The sequence below is a fragment of the Drosophila willistoni genome (assembly GCF_018902025.1).
Source record: "Drosophila willistoni isolate 14030-0811.24 chromosome 2L unlocalized genomic scaffold, UCI_dwil_1.1 Seg196, whole genome shotgun sequence".
NCBI lineage: Eukaryota > Metazoa > Arthropoda > Insecta > Diptera > Drosophilidae > Drosophila > Drosophila willistoni.
In genome coordinates, this window is record NW_025814048.1 from 583,547 (window position 1) to 600,679 (window position 17,133).

Genomic DNA, 17,133 nt, shown 5'->3' on the forward strand with positions numbered 1-17,133 from the left:
TGAAAGACCAATAGCAGGCAGAAGATTTTCCAGGTCAACATAATGCCTTAGACTGTTAGCGTAGCCAAGAGCTGTTATTTCTTTTAACCCCAAAAAACCTAATTTGGAGTGTCATTCCTTACGCCCACTTGAATGTATACAGAATGTAGTAGATTGTTTCGGTTTGTTTCGTTTAATATGCATATCTCAAAATATGTACTCTTTTTTTGTTATTTGTTAGTTTAGTTAGTGGTTTAGTATGTGTGTTAGTGACAAGGGCTTTCAAAATAATCAAACAAAGAAACAATCAATTGATTGTTTCAATTGTTCGAATGTCTCTGCTGCTCTTCTACAATTATTTGTCCGTATTGCTGTTTTTAGGTTTGCAAAAATAAATTATTTAATTAAGTAGTTTTTTTCATCTTAAACACTATATATGTATGTAAGTGAGTGTGTGTGTGTGTGTGAGTGTTTTTGTCTGTGTGTTTTGTTTTTCTCTAGGTACTTAAGTCATGGTGAATCATTAGAATGAAAATAATTTTCTAAATAGAGAGCAAATTCCATTTGAGATATTTGAGTGAGGAAGAGGGGAGGGGGACGTGCAGAGAGATTCAAATTAATTCAAGACAAAGTACATCATGGAGATCGCTTAGGTTTAACTAACTTATAATCCAACTTAAATAAACTAATGGTTAAATTTGCACTAATTTGGGGGGAATGTACAATACTCATTGTATAAATATATAGAATGTCACAATATTCGGCTATTACAAAAGGGTAACAAACAATAAAGTAATAAATTAGAATTTCAAAAAAATAAAAAAAACAGATAAAAATAATTTCCATAGGGTTTTTCGCTTTTAAATAACACTGCTCAGATTGGAGTGTAAAGAAGTACTGGAGCTATGCTTGTGAGGTGTTGTACTGGGCGTTCCACCATTATTTCCTCCAGAACTTGCTCCATTTTCCACCAACTGAAGCAAGCGCTGTCGTGTGCGCTTATCACTGACACAAATACATTGAATCAGATTCGTTAATTGCTTTGGGGAATATTCCACATCCTGACGCTGCTGATCAATCCATTGTTCAAATTGTTCGGGCGAGTAATAATAGGTTTTGATAAACACATCCACATAGCAACGATGCTGGGAATATTTTTGATTAGAAATTAGCTCAAGGAATGACATAAAATTGGCAAAATCCAATTGCATTAAAGCTCTTCCGCCTGCAGAGCATTTCTTGACATTGGCGAAACTAAGAAACGAAGAAAAAACAAAGAATCTTGTAAAAGAAATTTCGTATTCAATTGTTAGGTCCTTCTCACCCTTCCACCAGCAAATGTGTGGCCACATGGGCCATGGAATTCCACACCTGTTTAGGTATGGGCACCTCCTTGGTAATTTCTTCCAGGCACATCGCAAAGCTCTGTATATTCTGCGTAAATTCAAATTTTCATAAACAATTTATAGTATTTTAAAGCAATTTTCATGCTTACCCTGTTTAAGACATCACTATAGCTGCTATGCTGATGTATAACATGATTCACATCCCATTTGACCTTAGCCATTTGAGCCAATATAGCCGACAGATCAATGACGCGTGAGGTGACGCATGTATAAACAGGCTTGGCCAGATCCAGCATAAATTCATTATACTCTAGATAATTATTTAGCAATGAACGCTCTCCAGAGGGCAGTAAATGATTTAAATAATGTTGTAATATATGAAATTGCTGAAGCATGCTGCGACCCGCCTCTACAGCTACAATACGCTGAGGTAGACCATAGAGTGTGTCCGGATTGGCTAGCTCGTTGTTGGCCTAAAAAGAGTTTCGATTAACAAGGATTTAGCTTTGACGGCTAGAGATCTTACCAAAGATGAGAAATTAAGAGGCCATAGTTTGATTAGTGGTAGAACATTGGTCTCAACTGAACGCAGACGTTGCTCCAGACGTGGAGTATACAAATTATCCGTAGGCACCAACTGGAAGTATTAAAAATATGGAGCTTTAGGGGAAATATTCTGAATATCGCATTAAAGGCAAGTTTTTAAACGATTTATTCATCTTTATTCATCTGCATCCACTTTAAAAGCATCATCAGCGATCCAATTGATTCACTTACCGCATCTTTCCCAAAGATCTCATGCACTGCATAGGCATAAAAATCAATCAACTCCAGCATGCAAGAGACAATTTTCGGTGAGATGCAATGTAACAGTTTGCACATCTGCAAATAACGTCCAATACAGCGCAAAACATTCAAGGCAGTATTATTTACCAGCAGTTGGCTAAGACAAGTTAAAGACAAGTCAGATCAAGATCTTGGAGGATGAAGCGATTTGATCAACTTACTTGCTGACTTGATCGTCAAATTCTTTGCTTTGCAGACTCAACTTTTGATCATCATCACTTTCCTCACTAAAATAACATGATGCCTCATCCACAATGCCCGAAAGAATGTCCTCCTCCAACATATTTGCATCAAGGCCACCGTCAAATGGTGAACTCTTTTCAGAGAAGCGTAAAAAATAACCATAGGAACCATAAATAGAGCTGCCCCCATCTTGAGAATGAACAGAGACAAGCTCATCGCAATTATTATTGCTAATGGGGGAATTATTCGATGACGAAGCCAACAAAGCTGTTGTTGGCGACTTGTGACGACGCAGCGTATGGCGCACAGAGCGAAATTCCTGGAAGAGCATAAGATATTTTACAAAATGATAAATACGAGGCGTTTAAAACTTACTGGCAATTGTAGAATGTGGGCAAAAGAGTCTAGAGCTGTCCAAGATTCATTGTCCAAAAATAAGCAAATCTCCTCCACACAGCAGATGTGATAGCGTCTAAAGAATTCCTCGCTCTGCTTTTGCATTGTCTCAATTAGTTTCTCCGATTGCTCGCCACAGAATTCTAATCCCACCTTCTTCAGTCGCTGTACTATAGACAGAACTTGGATAAACTGATCGTACTTCAGAGATGTCAATTTGGCGCTTTGCAGAAATAGGCAAACTTTATTCAATATATCATTCCATATGCGTGATTGACCCTTCTTCAATTTTTGTTGTATATCAATATCGGGTGAGTCCACATCATGATCAGGATACAATTTGTAGTTATTATGCCACATCACCACCTGATAATATGAAGCCAAAATGGTCCAAAATGTCTTACAGAGACTAATCAGACATGGTATCAACTTTTCGGGTTGAACTTGCTCGCACAGTTGTTCATAGAGCAGTTTCATGGGCTGCTCATCCTGACCACCACTTAAGGGATCATTGTAGCCCCGAAGAACGCCATTCACCGACGAATGTATTGCCGAAATATAGTTGATATGCAATTGATCCATGGCCATTAATGATTTATTGGCCAATTTGTACGCCTCTTGCAATTTGGAGTACTTGCGTGAATCAAATTGCAAAACCATCTCATTAAGCACTGTGTCCAATTGGAATTCCATCATTAGCATGGTCTCCTGTAGTTTCTTGTAGAGCGATTGCACGCAATTATATTGCATAAAGGCTTCGGCGGAACTTTTACACTGCAAGAGGAGAGCAGTCGCTGCACTGTAATTATGATCCTCTAGCAATTTTTGCAATTCCACATCGGTTGTGCGCAATTTCTTGATAGCTATCAGTGTGTCTAAGACCTCTTTTAGTACTTCCCGTTTGCGATAGCTGGCCAAAATTTCCAGGCTAGTTGTAGTTAGATTTGTGCGTGCATAATTCAAATAGGAGCGTGCCTTTTGGCATGTCCACAGAGCTTCCTCAAGCTTCTTTTGAGTCTCATTGATGGAAGCGAATTCACTGCTGCAGGCATTCCGCTGCTCCAATATATTCTGTAACACTTGCTTAGTTAGGACCTTCTGTTGAGTGCGCAACTGAGCTATGGTTAGCTCAATGAGCTCCTGATCGATCCCAGATTGGAGAACATTCTGTGGGTATAAAAGAAATTTTATGAAAATTAGTTAAACAAAATAGAAAGGAACTTACTTTCAGCTCAATCAAACTGGCATCACTCTCTGTGGAGTAATAACATTGTTCAATACTCTCCAGTATTTCCTGGTCCGACTTTTGTGCATTTGAAGATGATGAGGGGGCGGCATCCGCATCCGCCTCATTATCGGTAACCTGATGAACTGTTGTACTGTGGGTTTCCGCATCCTTTGTGACCGATTGCACAAAGTAATCCGAAAACCCCATTGCTGGAATTTTCATTTGACGATTTGTCTTTGTGTGTGCGCGTGAGTGTGAGCCATCATATTCGAACATGTGTGTGTGTGCGTAAAGTAGGCGTTTATGGGAAGAGGAAAGAAACCAAGTTAGTAGTTTCCCAGCTGCTCTGGATTTTCCATAGTAATTTCAACTTACCTGCTTGTGAAGCAGATCCATGAATTTTGTTTTGAACTCCATTGTTTTAGCCTTGGAGTTCTGCATATTATAGCCATGAAGAAATAATATGCACAAAAGTGAGACAACAACAATTAGAGCCAGTCACAGGCAAACTACAACAGATATGCGCAGTTCTTCTCAATTGGCTAAAAACTTGGCTATTTTTGGCTTGAAGTCTAGCCTATTTTTAGAATGTCATAGGTGGCAGCACTTTGGAACAGCAGACAGGGACGTAGCAATGCATAGGGGTTACTTGTTAGAATACATCTCGAAATGACAAAAATTTTATTTATTAATTTATTTTACAATTTATAATTTAGTTTTCATTTTGCTTCATATTTATTAAGATTAATGAATTAATTTATTTTGAAGCAATGTTATGTTAATTATGGGCTACGATTCTAATAGCTTTCTCTGGTTCTCTTTAAAGAACACGAGTATGAAACAGTGATCAGAGAAAAATAGAGAATTTTAAATGAGAGAAAACTAAAACTATTTCAATTTTTAGTATACTCGGATTAATGAAAACAATTTATTGTATAAAAAGGCCCTGTTGTGATTCTGCAGACATTGCTGGCTACGCCCCTGCCAGAATTTTGCGGCTCCACTTGGCGATTTGTTTCCGTTTAGTTATTGTTTATTGTATTTTTAAGAAAAAGTTGCAGGTTTGACACGTCTCATTGCTTTGTGTAATGTCAACTGGATGCGTTTGGGCAGGGAAAGGTAATAAGTGTGCAGGATGCGCATCTGTATGGTGTCGGATTTCTTTTATCCGAGCATTGGTGGTGTCGAGGAGCATGTCTACAATCTCAGCCAGAAACTACTGGACCAGGGACACAAGGTTAGCCATAGACCCAACACCTTTTGAATCAATCTAGTGGAATTTTATCCGTAATCTCTTGCAGGTTGTGGTGCTGACCCATGCCTATGGGGATTGCAACGGAGTACGCTATGTGACGAATTATTTGAAGGTCTACTATCTGCCCATTAAAGTTTGCTACAATCAATGCATTTTACCCACAGCGGTCTGCAATGTGCCTTTGCTAAGAGCCGTATTGCTCAGAGAACGAATTGAGGTGGTCCATGGACATTCGGCTTTTAGTGCCTTAGCCCACGAGGCTCTAATGGTGGGCTCGCTGCTGGGTCTAAAGGTAAGCAGTTTGATCTACAATATCTAATCTAATCTAATGACGTTAATCTATTGCAGACCGTTTTCACAGATCACAGTCTCTTTGGTTTTGCCGATTTATCGGCTGCTTTGACCAATAATCTGCTTGAGGTGAACCTAAGTATGGTGAATCATGCCATTTGCGTGTCCCACATAGGCAAAGAGAACACTGTGCTGCGTGCTCGAGTGGCCAAACATCGGGTTTCTGTCATTCCAAATGCTGTAGACACGGCTCTCTTTACTCCCGATCCTAGTCAACGTCCAAGCGATGAGACAAGTATGACGAAATTGATTTCACTTTTGGAATTCCATTGACAACTACTACTCTTTGTTCCTCCACAGTCATTTTTGTGGTAGCCTCACGTTTGGTCTATCGCAAAGGCATTGATCTTCTAGCTGGCCTCATTCCAAGATTCAAAAACATGCCAAATACCAAGTTTATTATTGTGGGTGATGGGCCCAAAAGAGATTTATTGGAGGAAATACGTGAAAAGACCAATATGCAAGAGCGCGTCGAGATTGTCGGCGCTGTGGAGCATGCCCGAGTCAGGGATGTCCTGGTACGTGGTCATATTTTCTTAAATACCTCCTTGACCGAAGCCTATTGCATGGCCATTGTGGAAGCGGCATCGTGTGGCCTGCAAGTGGTGTCCACCAGTGTTGGTGGCATCCCCGAGGTCTTGCCAAAAAGTCTTATATTACTAGCTGAGCCAGATATTGATGCCATTTATGCTGCCATGTTGGTGGCCATTGAACGCCACAAGTTAAATATTCCCCTAATGAATGCTGGCATGACCAATGGTCATTTAGACCAACACGTGGAAAGCCAATCAAAGCGTAGACGTCGTAAAGTCAAAGCAAAACAAACTACAATACCTTCGCCAAACTTGTCCACTATCACCCCACAAGCACCATGTGGAAGAAGTGCGGAGCCAGCTGATGAGAGTAGCCAATTTGAACCTGTATTGTGTCCCCATAGATGCAATGAACTGGTTGAAACCCTCTATAACTGGGATGATGTGGCCCATCGCACGGTCCGTGTCTATGAACGTGTTATCCAAGAGCGTTCATTTAGCATAAGCGAGCTGATTGCAGCCGTATATCAACATGGTTCTTGGTTTCTCGTTTTTCTTGTAGTTGCCCACTTTCTGATGCGTCTTCTCGAGGTCTGGCGTCCACGTAGTCGAGTGGAACCCGCCCGGGATTTGAAAACATCAACCAAATAGTCAAACATTGTTATTCAACTTCTTTGCTGCTACTTACTTTAGCTGAACTGATCTTCCATCCATTAGTATCTTTATTAAATATAACTTTTAATACTTAACAATTCGGTAAATTAATATTAACTGGGAGCAAGATTATTATGTCAAATTTGATGTAATTTTCTGTTAAATTGTTTGTTTGCAATGAATTCCAAAGAAGATCCAAATACTCGGCAGGCCTCATATTCGGGTGACTCCTACATAGAACGCTTTCCGGAACAACAGAAGATTACCAAGCGCAATGTCATTACATGTGAGTGTTTATTTTTCTGTTTATTGATTCTACAATATTATACTAATCCTTACATTATTTCAGCTGAAAATGAACCGAGTTCCTTTATTGAGAAGGTTTTGTGGCTTCTGTCGGTTGTTTTAATGGTCATCACATTTCCCATCTCCATATTCCTATGTTTGGTCATATTGCAAGAGTATCAGCGTGCGGTTATTTTACGATTGGGACGTCTACGTCCGGGCAAAGCACGTGGTCCGGGAATGATTTTTATCTTACCGTGCATTGATACGTACACAAAAGTGGATTTACGTACCGCTTCATTTGATGTTCCACCACAGGAAATACTTACCAAAGATTCAGTGACCATCAGTGTGGATGCGGTGGTCTATTATAGAATTAGCCAACCACTGGATGCAGTCCTACAAGTGGTGGATCCACGTGACGCCACCCAAATGCTGGCGATGACAACATTGAGAAATGTATCTGGCACTCATATGTTGATGGAATTGCTCACAACCAAAGAGATGTTGTCCAAACAAATTGAATGGGTACTTGACAGTGCCACCGAACCGTGGGGTGTTCGCGTGGAACGTGTAGAGATGTAAGTGTATCAACAAAGTTGAAATCTTTATGTTAAGCTTGACATCACAGCAAGGAGATATATATGCCAGACCAACTGCAGCGGGCAATGGCCGTAGAGCAGGAGGCGGCACGCGAAGCAAAAGCCAAGGTGGCAGCGGCTCAGGGTGAACGTGATGCAGTCAAGGCTCTCAAAGAGGCAGCCGATATTATGGAGTCCAATCCAATTGCCTTGCAGCTACGTTACCTTCAGACTCTCAATACAATAGCCAATACAAATACCAAAGCCTATGTCTTTCCATTTCCAGTAGACATAATAAAAAAAGTGTTTAAGTAATATTCCGAAACACCGCATCTGAATCACTTTTTCCAAGGATTTCCAAGTTAGAAATCCAGATAATCTCCGTGTGAAATTTAGAACTAAATATCGGAGTCCTCCAAAGAGTTCTTCAAAATATAATTTAAAAAAAAAAGCAAAATAATTTTAATTCGTTTTCAAATACTTTTATTAAAAGTTCTTTCTTTAGATAGAGTTGGCAGTGTTGATCACCCAGGAGCGGAGGACAGCAACATCGGCATAGACACCTGGGTAGTTGGCGTAGGCGCAGCCATAGCCCCAGGAAACAACACCAACGAGGACACCACCGGAGACCAATGGGCCACCAGAGTCACCTTGGCAGGCATCCTTGCCGCTGGCAGCAGCGCAGATCATGGTGCTCCTGATTTGACTGCCATAACCGTAACTGGAGGAAGCGCACTGCGATTGACCGACAATGTTGACATTCACGTACTGAAGAGTAGTGGGAATGGAACTGGAACCAGATGATTGAGTGCCCCAACCAGATACGGAAGCGGCGGCACCGTTAGCAGGAGCAGAGCTGGCCAGACCGATAGCCTTAATAGTAGAGCTGAAGCCAAGGTAGGAAGATAGACGGATGACAGCAATATCGTTGACCATAGTGTTGGCATTGTAACCCTCATGATTTCTGAAAGAAGCAACAGCGGAAACCACACCACCAGAGCTCCAGTAGGTAGAACCAGCACGGACCTGAAGGGAGGAGGCCGACACGGATTGCAGACAATGAGCAGCAGTCACAATGATATTGGCAGAGTAGATGGAACCACCGCAGGAGTGGGAGCCACTACGCTGCAGAGAAATTTGCCAGGGGAAGCTGCTGATAGTGGTAGCAGAACCTCCAACAATGCGACCATTGCCAAAAAGTCTTATATTACTAGCTGAGCCAGATATTGATGCCATTTATGCTGCCATGTTGGTGGCCATTGAACGCCACAAGTTAAATATTCCCCTAATGAATGCTGGCATGACCAATGGTCATTTAGACCAACACGTGGAAAGCCAATCAAAGCGTAGACGTCGTAAAGTCAAAGCAAAACAAACTACAATACCTTCGCCAAACTTGTCCACTATCACCCCACAAGCACCATGTGGAAGAAGTGCGGAGCCAGCTGATGAGAGTAGCCAATTTGAACCTGTATTGTGTCCCCATAGATGCAATGAACTGGTTGAAACCCTCTATAACTGGGATGATGTGGCCCATCGCACGGTCCGTGTCTATGAACGTGTTATCCAAGAGCGTTCATTTAGCATAAGCGAGCTGATTGCAGCCGTATATCAACATGGTTCTTGGTTTCTCGTTTTTCTTGTAGTTGCCCACTTTCTGATGCGTCTTCTCGAGGTCTGGCGTCCACGTAGTCGAGTGGAACCCGCCCGGGATTTGAAAACATCAACCAAATAGTCAAACATTGTTATTCAACTTCTTTGCTGCTACTTACTTTAGCTGAACTGATCTTCCATCCATTAGTATCTTTATTAAATATAACTTTTAATACTTAACAATTCGGTAAATTAATATTAACTGGGAGCAAGATTATTATGTCAAATTTGATGTAATTTTCTGTTAAATTGTTTGTTTGCAATGAATTCCAAAGAAGATCCAAATACTCGGCAGGCCTCATATTCGGGTGACTCCTACATAGAACGCTTTCCGGAACAACAGAAGATTACCAAGCGCAATGTCATTACATGTGAGTGTTTATTTTTCTGTTTATTGATTCTACAATATTATACTAATCCTTACATTATTTCAGCTGAAAATGAACCGAGTTCCTTTATTGAGAAGGTTTTGTGGCTTCTGTCGGTTGTTTTAATGGTCATCACATTTCCCATCTCCATATTCCTATGTTTGGTCATATTGCAAGAGTATCAGCGTGCGGTTATTTTACGATTGGGACGTCTACGTCCGGGCAAAGCACGTGGTCCGGGAATGATTTTTATCTTACCGTGCATTGATACGTACACAAAAGTGGATTTACGTACCGCTTCATTTGATGTTCCACCACAGGAAATACTTACCAAAGATTCAGTGACCATCAGTGTGGATGCGGTGGTCTATTATAGAATTAGCCAACCACTGGATGCAGTCCTACAAGTGGTGGATCCACGTGACGCCACCCAAATGCTGGCGATGACAACATTGAGAAATGTATCTGGCACTCATATGTTGATGGAATTGCTCACAACCAAAGAGATGTTGTCCAAACAAATTGAATGGGTACTTGACAGTGCCACCGAACCGTGGGGTGTTCGCGTGGAACGTGTAGAGATGTAAGTGTATCAACAAAGTTGAAATCTTTATGTTAAGCTTGACATCACAGCAAGGAGATATATATGCCAGACCAACTGCAGCGGGCAATGGCCGTAGAGCAGGAGGCGGCACGCGAAGCAAAAGCCAAGGTGGCAGCGGCTCAGGGTGAACGTGATGCAGTCAAGGCTCTCAAAGAGGCAGCCGATATTATGGAGTCCAATCCAATTGCCTTGCAGCTACGTTACCTTCAGACTCTCAATACAATAGCCAATACAAATACCAAAGCCTATGTCTTTCCATTTCCAGTAGACATAATAAAAAAAGTGTTTAAGTAATATTCCGAAACACCGCATCTGAATCACTTTTTCCAAGGATTTCCAAGTTAGAAATCCAGATAATCTCCGTGTGAAATTTAGAACTAAATATCGGAGTCCTCCAAAGAGTTCTTCAAAATATAATTTAAAAAAAAAAGCAAAATAATTTTAATTCGTTTTCAAATACTTTTATTAAAAGTTCTTTCTTTAGATAGAGTTGGCAGTGTTGATCACCCAGGAGCGGAGGACAGCAACATCGGCATAGACACCTGGGTAGTTGGCGTAGGCGCAGCCATAGCCCCAGGAAACAACACCAACGAGGACACCACCGGAGACCAATGGGCCACCAGAGTCACCTTGGCAGGCATCCTTGCCGCTGGCAGCAGCGCAGATCATGGTGCTCCTGATTTGACTGCCATAACCGTAACTGGAGGAAGCGCACTGCGATTGACCGACAATGTTGACATTCACGTACTGAAGAGTAGTGGGAATGGAACTGGAACCAGATGATTGAGTGCCCCAACCAGATACGGAAGCGGCGGCACCGTTAGCAGGAGCAGAGCTGGCCAGACCGATAGCCTTAATAGTAGAGCTGAAGCCAAGGTAGGAAGATAGACGGATGACAGCAATATCGTTGACCATAGTGTTGGCATTGTAACCCTCATGATTTCTGAAAGAAGCAACAGCGGAAACCACACCACCAGAGCTCCAGTAGGTAGAACCAGCACGGACCTGAAGGGAGGAGGCCGACACGGATTGCAGACAATGAGCAGCAGTCACAATGATATTGGCAGAGTAGATGGAACCACCGCAGGAGTGGGAGCCACTACGCTGCAGAGAAATTTGCCAGGGGAAGCTGCTGATAGTGGTAGCAGAACCTCCAACAATGCGACCATCCAACTGGGGCAGGAGACCCTCTGGGACGGCAGCGCCGAAAGCGCAAGCAACAACTGACAACAAGATCACAAACTTGAACATATTGTATGTCTACAATAAAAGCCATAGAGAAAACGGGAGCTTATATAGTAAACGGGTTCGTCGGTTATCTCCTTTTCCTGTCTATCACTTGGTCAAAATCACCAACTGAAAAGATTGAATGAATCCAATCTGAGGCACATTTTCAAACCGCAGATTAGATACCAAACTGAAGTACCACAGAGGTACTTAAAGGGTTACTGATACCACACATTCGCCAGGTGGCTAAAGATACCTAAACACAGCTGCGGATTCGGGAAAAGGCAGGCGGGGCTACTGCCCGATATTTCCTATGATATTTTCGCTAGTAACTCGGCTTTTGGCCCACTTTTCATAGTCCGGCCCTGTCAATACATATGTAATTCATAAAAACATATAAGAATCGCTTAGTCACCTCAAATTTTGATTAAAAATTGAATCTATCATTTATATTCAATCGTTCAAAATAGATTAAGACACATCTAATCTCAAAAACTTTTTTTTTTACATACTTGAACCTGAACTTTCTATCATTGGTTAATCTAAAGTTCTATGAATTTAGATATGCATTTGAACCATACTTAGCATGATTAGCTTAATCTTAAAAACTCGCTTTATAACAGAAAGATATAAAAAAAAAAAAACAATAAGAAATGTTTCTAATTGGAAAAAAGGTCCGCGATCCAAATTAGCCGTAAAAGCTTCAGAATATGTACATATATAATAGCCACATGTGGCCTGATGGCGTTTTATGATAGATTCTACACCAGATGCAAACTTCAGGTAATTATCCCAGCTCCAACCCACTGTATAGGTAAGAGCATTGTGCATTCCAGATTCACTTAAAATCGAATAGAATTTTGGTTAGCTACATATGTACATATGTAGATGAAACGTCAACAACATGAATTAGCACGAAATTCGGGATCCAAGCTGCGTTATCATAAATAAAGTCGACAAACAACTTTTTATATTGATCGCCCAAATCACAACATGATAACCTTTATTCTATTATTATTCAGCAATTTCTAGTTCTGTGATTTTTGGGGGCCAAAATATAACCCAAAAGTTGTCGGTCATTTTGTCATTTTGGGTTTGCCTAATTTTCATCAAATAAATTGATACAATGAATGGAAATTGCTGATTATACTATTTTAAACCCGTTTATTCCATTATATGGTTACAGAAATACATGGACAATTTTTAAGCTTTTTCTGCAATCTCCAGAGCTAGCTTAAGGTCATTTATCAAATCTTCAGCATCCTCCAGACCGACAGATAAACGGATAAGTGCATCAGAGATTCCCAATGTTTTTCTATCCTCAGCTGGAACGGATGCATGTGTCATGACAGATGGCAATTCGGCTAAACTTTCATAACCTCCCAGACTCTCGGCTAGGGTGAAAATTTTCAGAGCCTTTAGGAAAGCAGTAGAATGTTTCAATTCGCCTTTAATGTAGAATGAAAAAACTCCACTGTAGCCATATGTCTGCTGCAGGGCAATCTTATGCTGAGGATGTGAAGGTAGAGCCGGGTGAAGTACCTTCTCCACAAACGAATGGGATTCCAGAAATTTGGCCACGGCAATGGCATTCTTTTGATGTTGTTCCATACGTAGGGCAAGAGTCTTAAGACTGCGATTTACCTGATAGCAATCGAAGGGGGAGGGAACAATTCCAACAGCTGCAATAAAGATTTGATTTATTTTCTAGATAAAAATCGTCTGGGAATACAGATAACCCTTACCATTCTGTAGGAACTTTAGCTTTTCGTAAAGCTTTTCGGAATTCATTGTGATGCCACCCATGACCACGTCAGTGTGTCCATTCATATACTTTGTTAGCGAATAGCAAACCAAATCCGCACCCAACTCCAGAGGCCTTTGGAAATAGGATGTCAAGAACGTATTGTCCACGGCCAGTGTGATATGATCTCCAACCTGGCGACAGATGTTGCTTATGGCTTTAATATCCGCAATTTTAATCAAAGGGTTCGTGGGTGACTCAATCCAAACAAGCTTTGTCTCTGGTTTGAATGCATTTCTTAGTCCATCCAAATTCGTGGGATCGACAAATGAAGCAGATAACCCTAAACGAGAAGCTACCTGCCTTATCAACCTATTGGTTCCACCATAAACATCGTCTCCCATAATAATATGATCACCCGCATTCAACATAGTCAGGACGACAGTAGTCGCGCCCAATCCCGATGAAAATGTCAATCCATATTTGGCATTATCGAGGGCAGCCAAACATTCTTCCAGCACATTTCGGGTTGGATTTCCACTACGTGAATATTCATAGCCTCTATGTTCTCCTGGTCCATCTTGTTTAAAAGTTGTGCTTAAAGATATCAATGGGATAACAGCATTACATTTCCACTGTTCCGGATCTTGGCCGGCATGAATGGATTTGGTTGCGAATCCTTTGGGTTGCGTTTTAAAGCTCATTTTCACAAATTTCAACAGTTCTAACCGAAATCAAGACTATATATAGTGTGACTATATTAGGCCATACCTACATATGGTTGAAGATTGATAATTAAAATACACGTTTTACCAAATAGCGGGGGAGTGGACCGAATACCGGCTCAAATACTGGGAGAACAAAAAAAATCTGATACGTCGCAACAAGTGTTAATCAGTGTTGCCAAATTTTCAGATCCGCTATAAGTTAGATTGAGGGATAAAATAAGCTGGAATAAGCTAAAAATTCAAAATAGGTAACTATAATAAACCTTGATGGATTACTTGTAATAGAAATGTTAATTTTATTCATATATTATCTAAACGTTTCAAAAATGCGTTCAAACCATTAACATTGAATTAATTTGGCAATAGAGTTTTAGCTGTGTTAAATTGTCTAAATACTCGTTCAACAGCATTAGCCATTTTACCTAAGTAGCTGCTGAAAAGTTTTGTTGCCCCCAGCATCCTTGTAATTAGATCTAGCTTAAAATAAGCTAAGATGGCAACACTGGTGTTAATTTGGCTACTTTTTTCGTTTGTCAACACTGCCAGCATGGCTAAAAATTTGCTTCTTTCGATTGTTTGTCGACTTGGTCGGTATAAAATAGGACCAAGTTTTTTAGAGACGTCAGCAAACACGGGTGTCACCTGCAGCATAAGAAGTATTCAATCGAAGCGTCTTCCAGTTCGAAATACAAATATCATCATGTCCCAGTACGAGACCGTGGAGAAGGGCGCAAAGAATTCGCCGAATTATAGCCTTTATTTCAGTAAGTAAATGCAATTAAGAAAACGCGTGTCCACATGGTCCGAAGGTTCATAAGGACCCATGTCCTTCTTTGCAATTGATTGAAATCCAGGCGATTGCATTAAATGCATAATTAAAATATAGAGTTATGTAATAAGAGTGGTCAACAGTCGTGCTGTGCTTGGTCAACGCTTTATCAGTCCGAGGGGACAAGGTGAAGGTGAATTTATTTAGGAAGCGACAAGCCGGTTCAGATGGACTTTACACTGTTACAAACAAAGGCATATTCTTTGTTTTTGGATTTTATCAGTATCATCAGGTGATATCAGCAATTTATATTAACTATGCGGCGCAGTTAAAAAGAAAGTATCCAGAAAAGTTTAACCTTACTAATCTAAAAAGAGGGGTAGGGGAATCCCCAATCTTTGTTTCTGTTGGACAATTTTGATTCATTCTTTTGATAGCGTAATCGCATTAATTACCATTTCTGCAAACATTGGAAAAGAGGAATTACACCTTTATTTAAGTTTAGTATCTATGAGGGTTAATGATTGTCTAGACTATCAATCATTTCAACCTTCAGTTGCGTGCCACAAAAATTGTAGCACATTAATTACAACTTCTGTTCATTAATTACTGTTTTTCCTCTTTATTTTCTTTTTTCTTGCAACAGAGAATAAGTGCGGTAATGTCATTTCGCCAATGCACGACATTCCATTGTATGCCAATGAGGAGAAGACCGTCTACAATATGGTTGTTGAGGTGCCCCGTTGGACAAACGCCAAAATGGAGGTAAGCAAACATGTCTCAGTAGCCCTAAAACGATTAATTTAACAATCGCTTTTACAAATACCTTTTATTTTGCAAATACCTTCAGATCAGCTTGAAAACACCGCTAAATCCCATAAAGCAGGACATTAAGAAGGGCAAACTACGTTATGTGGCCAATTGCTTTCCCCATAAGGGTTATATCTGGAACTATGGTGCTTTACCGCAAACCTGGGAGAACCCTGACCATATTGAACCCTCTACCGGATGCAAGGGCGACAATGATCCTTTGGATGTCATTGAAATTGGTTATCGCGTGGCTAAGCGTGGCGATGTTTTGCAAGTGAAAATTCTAGGCACAATTGCTCTTATCGATGAGGGTGAGACAGATTGGAAAGTTATTGCCATAGATGTAAATGATCCATTGGCATCCAAGGTCAATGACATTGCCGATGTGGATCAACATTTTCCAGGGCTATTGCGTGCCACTGTTGAGTGGTTTAAGGTAAAAGAAGGGATTCAATTTTCAAACATCATAACTCATAACAATTGTTTTCGCAGATTTATAAAATCCCAGACGGCAAGCCAGAAAATCAATTTGCCTTCAATGGCGATGCCAAGAATGCTGAATTTGCTACCACAATTGTGGCAGAGACACACAAGTTTTGGCAAACTTTGATCAATCAAACCAGTGCTGGTGGCATTTCTTGGTATGTTTACCTTATACCCTGTAATTGATCTTTATTAATCTATTCTTCTTAAAGCACCAACATTACGCAGCGTAACTCTGAATTCCATATACCAAAAGAAGAGGCAGCCAAAATACTGGCCGAAGCGCCCGATGATGGCAAAGTTGAAGAAGTAGCCGATACAGGTAAGGTTTATTATGTTAGAGCTATGCTTTAGCCCCGCACAACAAAGAAACAAATTAACACAACACGCTTATGCTGAAATTGGTTACAAAAATCCAACCTGCATGCCTATACCCCGCTACCTATGTATATATCTTACCTGAACCCGCTATATATATGTATATATATTTATATATATGTATCTATATCTATATATGCTTACCAATAATGCAACTAAATACACGTTCACACTTGTAAATTGGCTTTATAATAAATTCCGTCAGAAATATGTATATATAATGTAATTGTAGATGTCGATATATTCTTTTATATATTTTTCTTTTCGCAGTCGATACATGGCATTTTATTCATCTCAAGTGAAAGGTGCTTGATGAATTCTTCTTCGAGACAGATGCAGCATCTAAATACGAAAATATTTCCCCACAAATTTGTTAGCTAAAACTGAACTCGAGATTTAAATGATGCTTATAAACAACACAAAAACAAAAACATACATATATATATGATAAAATTTATGAAATAAATTTGATTTTGCATTAAAAATTGCATCTATGATAGCTCCTCTTGAAATATACAGTTTTATTATTGTTTTTTTTTTAATATTATTACGACTAGATCCAAAAACAAGTTTTAATTAATTAATATTTATGTAAAATGATGCAAGGGGTAAGGCTAATACACTCCAATAATGTATTTTTTTTTGCTGCTTTGCCGGCGTGCAGTTAAAAAATTAAATACAATAAGAAAACTTAAACTTAAAATCATAAATGTACATATTATGTATGATTAG

The 17,133-nt window shown here is 40.1% G+C and overlaps 7 protein-coding genes across 11 annotated transcripts; 4 read left to right on the forward strand and 3 right to left on the reverse strand.

Annotated features, from left to right (window-relative positions):
• Positions 1–526: 526 nt before the first annotated feature.
• LOC6639710 (syndetin) lies at positions 527–4,497 on the reverse strand. The gene is made up of 9 exons (XM_002062830.4): positions 4,354–4,497; positions 3,976–4,212; positions 2,730–3,917; positions 2,333–2,673; positions 2,103–2,268; positions 1,852–1,962; positions 1,475–1,798; positions 1,304–1,413; positions 527–1,233 (listed from the first exon to the last, which is right to left on the reverse strand). The coding sequence occupies exons 1-9, from the start codon at positions 4,417–4,419 to the stop codon at positions 840–842; spliced, it is 2,937 nt and encodes a 978-aa protein (XP_002062866.2). The 5' UTR covers positions 4,420–4,497; the 3' UTR covers positions 527–839.
• Positions 4,498–4,910: 413 nt separating this feature from the next.
• LOC6639709 (phosphatidylinositol N-acetylglucosaminyltransferase subunit A) lies at positions 4,911–9,470 on the forward strand. 5 transcript variants are annotated; one of them, XM_023181905.2, is made up of 6 exons: positions 4,912–5,215; positions 5,280–5,525; positions 5,582–5,819; positions 5,885–6,256; positions 8,861–9,180; positions 9,284–9,470. In XM_023181905.2, the coding sequence occupies exons 1-6, from the start codon at positions 5,114–5,116 to the stop codon at positions 9,296–9,298; spliced, it is 1,293 nt and encodes a 430-aa protein (XP_023037673.1). In that variant the 5' UTR covers positions 4,912–5,113; the 3' UTR covers positions 9,299–9,470. The 5 variants fall into 5 exon arrangements, with proteins under 5 accessions (XP_023037674.1, XP_023037673.1, XP_023037670.1 ...); XM_023181906.2 differs by lacking the exons at positions 8,861–9,180; positions 9,284–9,470 and adding an exon at positions 6,680–6,757 and having other exon boundaries at positions 4,911–5,215; positions 5,885–6,102; XM_023181902.2 differs by having other exon boundaries at positions 4,914–5,215; positions 8,861–9,470.
• LOC6639708 (band 7 protein AGAP004871) lies at positions 6,930–7,962 on the forward strand. Its single transcript, XM_002062828.3, has 3 exons — positions 6,930–7,057; positions 7,121–7,637; positions 7,688–7,962. The coding sequence occupies exons 1-3, from the start codon at positions 6,949–6,951 to the stop codon at positions 7,950–7,952; spliced, it is 891 nt and encodes a 296-aa protein (XP_002062864.1). The 5' UTR covers positions 6,930–6,948; the 3' UTR covers positions 7,953–7,962.
• Positions 8,098–11,528, reverse strand: LOC6639707 (trypsin alpha). Its single transcript, XM_002062827.3, has 2 exons — positions 11,429–11,528; positions 8,098–8,824 (listed from the first exon to the last, which is right to left on the reverse strand). Exons 1-2 carry the CDS (start codon positions 11,511–11,513, stop codon positions 8,139–8,141), a joined length of 771 nt encoding a protein of 256 aa, XP_002062863.2. The 5' UTR covers positions 11,514–11,528; the 3' UTR covers positions 8,098–8,138.
• On the forward strand, positions 9,534–10,566 carry LOC6639706 (band 7 protein AGAP004871). The gene is made up of 3 exons (XM_002062826.3): positions 9,534–9,661; positions 9,725–10,241; positions 10,292–10,566. The coding sequence occupies exons 1-3, from the start codon at positions 9,553–9,555 to the stop codon at positions 10,554–10,556; spliced, it is 891 nt and encodes a 296-aa protein (XP_002062862.1). The 5' UTR covers positions 9,534–9,552; the 3' UTR covers positions 10,557–10,566.
• A 1,105-nt stretch (positions 11,529–12,633) lies between the features above and the next one.
• LOC6639663 (cystathionine gamma-lyase) lies at positions 12,634–14,067 on the reverse strand. The gene is made up of 2 exons (XM_002062824.4): positions 13,235–14,067; positions 12,634–13,171 (listed from the first exon to the last, which is right to left on the reverse strand). Exons 1-2 carry the CDS (start codon positions 13,935–13,937, stop codon positions 12,693–12,695), a joined length of 1,182 nt encoding a protein of 393 aa, XP_002062860.1. The 5' UTR covers positions 13,938–14,067; the 3' UTR covers positions 12,634–12,692.
• Positions 14,068–14,495: 428 nt separating this feature from the next.
• Positions 14,496–16,913, forward strand: LOC6639662 (inorganic pyrophosphatase). Its single transcript, XM_002062823.3, has 6 exons — positions 14,496–14,725; positions 15,377–15,495; positions 15,581–15,976; positions 16,033–16,181; positions 16,236–16,345; positions 16,672–16,913. The coding sequence occupies exons 1-6, from the start codon at positions 14,509–14,511 to the stop codon at positions 16,701–16,703; spliced, it is 1,023 nt and encodes a 340-aa protein (XP_002062859.2). The 5' UTR covers positions 14,496–14,508; the 3' UTR covers positions 16,704–16,913.
• The last annotated feature ends 220 nt before the right edge of the window (positions 16,914–17,133 follow it).

What these genes read in the sequence shown, in the direction of transcription:
- LOC6639708 (XM_002062828.3), top strand. Translation starts at nt 6,949, where the DNA reads ATGAATTCCAAAGAAGATCCAAATACTCGGCAGGCCTCATATTCGGGT. An exon ending in CAAGCGCAATGTCATTACAT is followed by an intron (nt 7,058 to 7,120) that starts GTGAGTGTTTAT and finishes ACATTATTTCAG; the next exon opens with CTGAAAATGAACCGAGTTCC. An exon ending in CGCGTGGAACGTGTAGAGAT is followed by an intron (nt 7,638 to 7,687) that starts GTAAGTGTATCA and finishes TTGACATCACAG; the next exon opens with CAAGGAGATATATATGCCAG.
- LOC6639710 (XM_002062830.4), bottom strand. Translation starts at nt 4,419, where the DNA reads ATGCAGAACTCCAAGGCTAAAACAATGGAGTTCAAAACAAAATTCATG. An exon ending in TGGATCTGCTTCACAAGCAG is followed by an intron (nt 4,213 to 4,353) that starts GTAAGTTGAAAT and finishes GCACACACAAAG; the next exon opens with ACAAATCGTCAAATGAAAAT. An exon ending in ATAGTGATGTCTTAAACAGG is followed by an intron (nt 1,414 to 1,474) that starts GTAAGCATGAAA and finishes GAATTTACGCAG; the next exon opens with AATATACAGAGCTTTGCGAT.
- LOC6639663 (XM_002062824.4), bottom strand. Translation starts at nt 13,937, where the DNA reads ATGAGCTTTAAAACGCAACCCAAAGGATTCGCAACCAAATCCATTCAT. An exon ending in GCTAAAGTTCCTACAGAATG is followed by an intron (nt 13,172 to 13,234) that starts GTAAGGGTTATC and finishes TCTTTATTGCAG; the next exon opens with CTGTTGGAATTGTTCCCTCC.
- LOC6639707 (XM_002062827.3), bottom strand. Translation starts at nt 11,513, where the DNA reads ATGTTCAAGTTTGTGATCTTGTTGTCAGTTGTTGCTTGCGCTTTCGGC. An exon ending in TCTCCTGCCCCAGTTGGATG is followed by an intron (nt 8,825 to 11,428) that starts GTCGCATTGTTG and finishes TTTTTGGCAATG; the next exon opens with GTCGCATTGTTGGAGGTTCT.
- LOC6639709 (XM_023181902.2), top strand. Translation starts at nt 5,114, where the DNA reads ATGCGCATCTGTATGGTGTCGGATTTCTTTTATCCGAGCATTGGTGGT. An exon ending in ACGTCCAAGCGATGAGACAA is followed by an intron (nt 5,820 to 5,884) that starts GTATGACGAAAT and finishes GTTCCTCCACAG; the next exon opens with TCATTTTTGTGGTAGCCTCA. An exon ending in TATATTACTAGCTGAGCCAG is followed by an intron (nt 6,257 to 8,860) that starts ATATTGATGCCA and finishes TAGCTGAGCCAG; the next exon opens with ATATTGATGCCATTTATGCT.
- LOC6639706 (XM_002062826.3), top strand. Translation starts at nt 9,553, where the DNA reads ATGAATTCCAAAGAAGATCCAAATACTCGGCAGGCCTCATATTCGGGT. An exon ending in CAAGCGCAATGTCATTACAT is followed by an intron (nt 9,662 to 9,724) that starts GTGAGTGTTTAT and finishes ACATTATTTCAG; the next exon opens with CTGAAAATGAACCGAGTTCC. An exon ending in CGCGTGGAACGTGTAGAGAT is followed by an intron (nt 10,242 to 10,291) that starts GTAAGTGTATCA and finishes TTGACATCACAG; the next exon opens with CAAGGAGATATATATGCCAG.
- LOC6639662 (XM_002062823.3), top strand. Translation starts at nt 14,509, where the DNA reads ATGGCTAAAAATTTGCTTCTTTCGATTGTTTGTCGACTTGGTCGGTAT. An exon ending in GGACAAACGCCAAAATGGAG is followed by an intron (nt 15,496 to 15,580) that starts GTAAGCAAACAT and finishes AAATACCTTCAG; the next exon opens with ATCAGCTTGAAAACACCGCT. An exon ending in TGAAGAAGTAGCCGATACAG is followed by an intron (nt 16,346 to 16,671) that starts GTAAGGTTTATT and finishes TTCTTTTCGCAG; the next exon opens with TCGATACATGGCATTTTATT.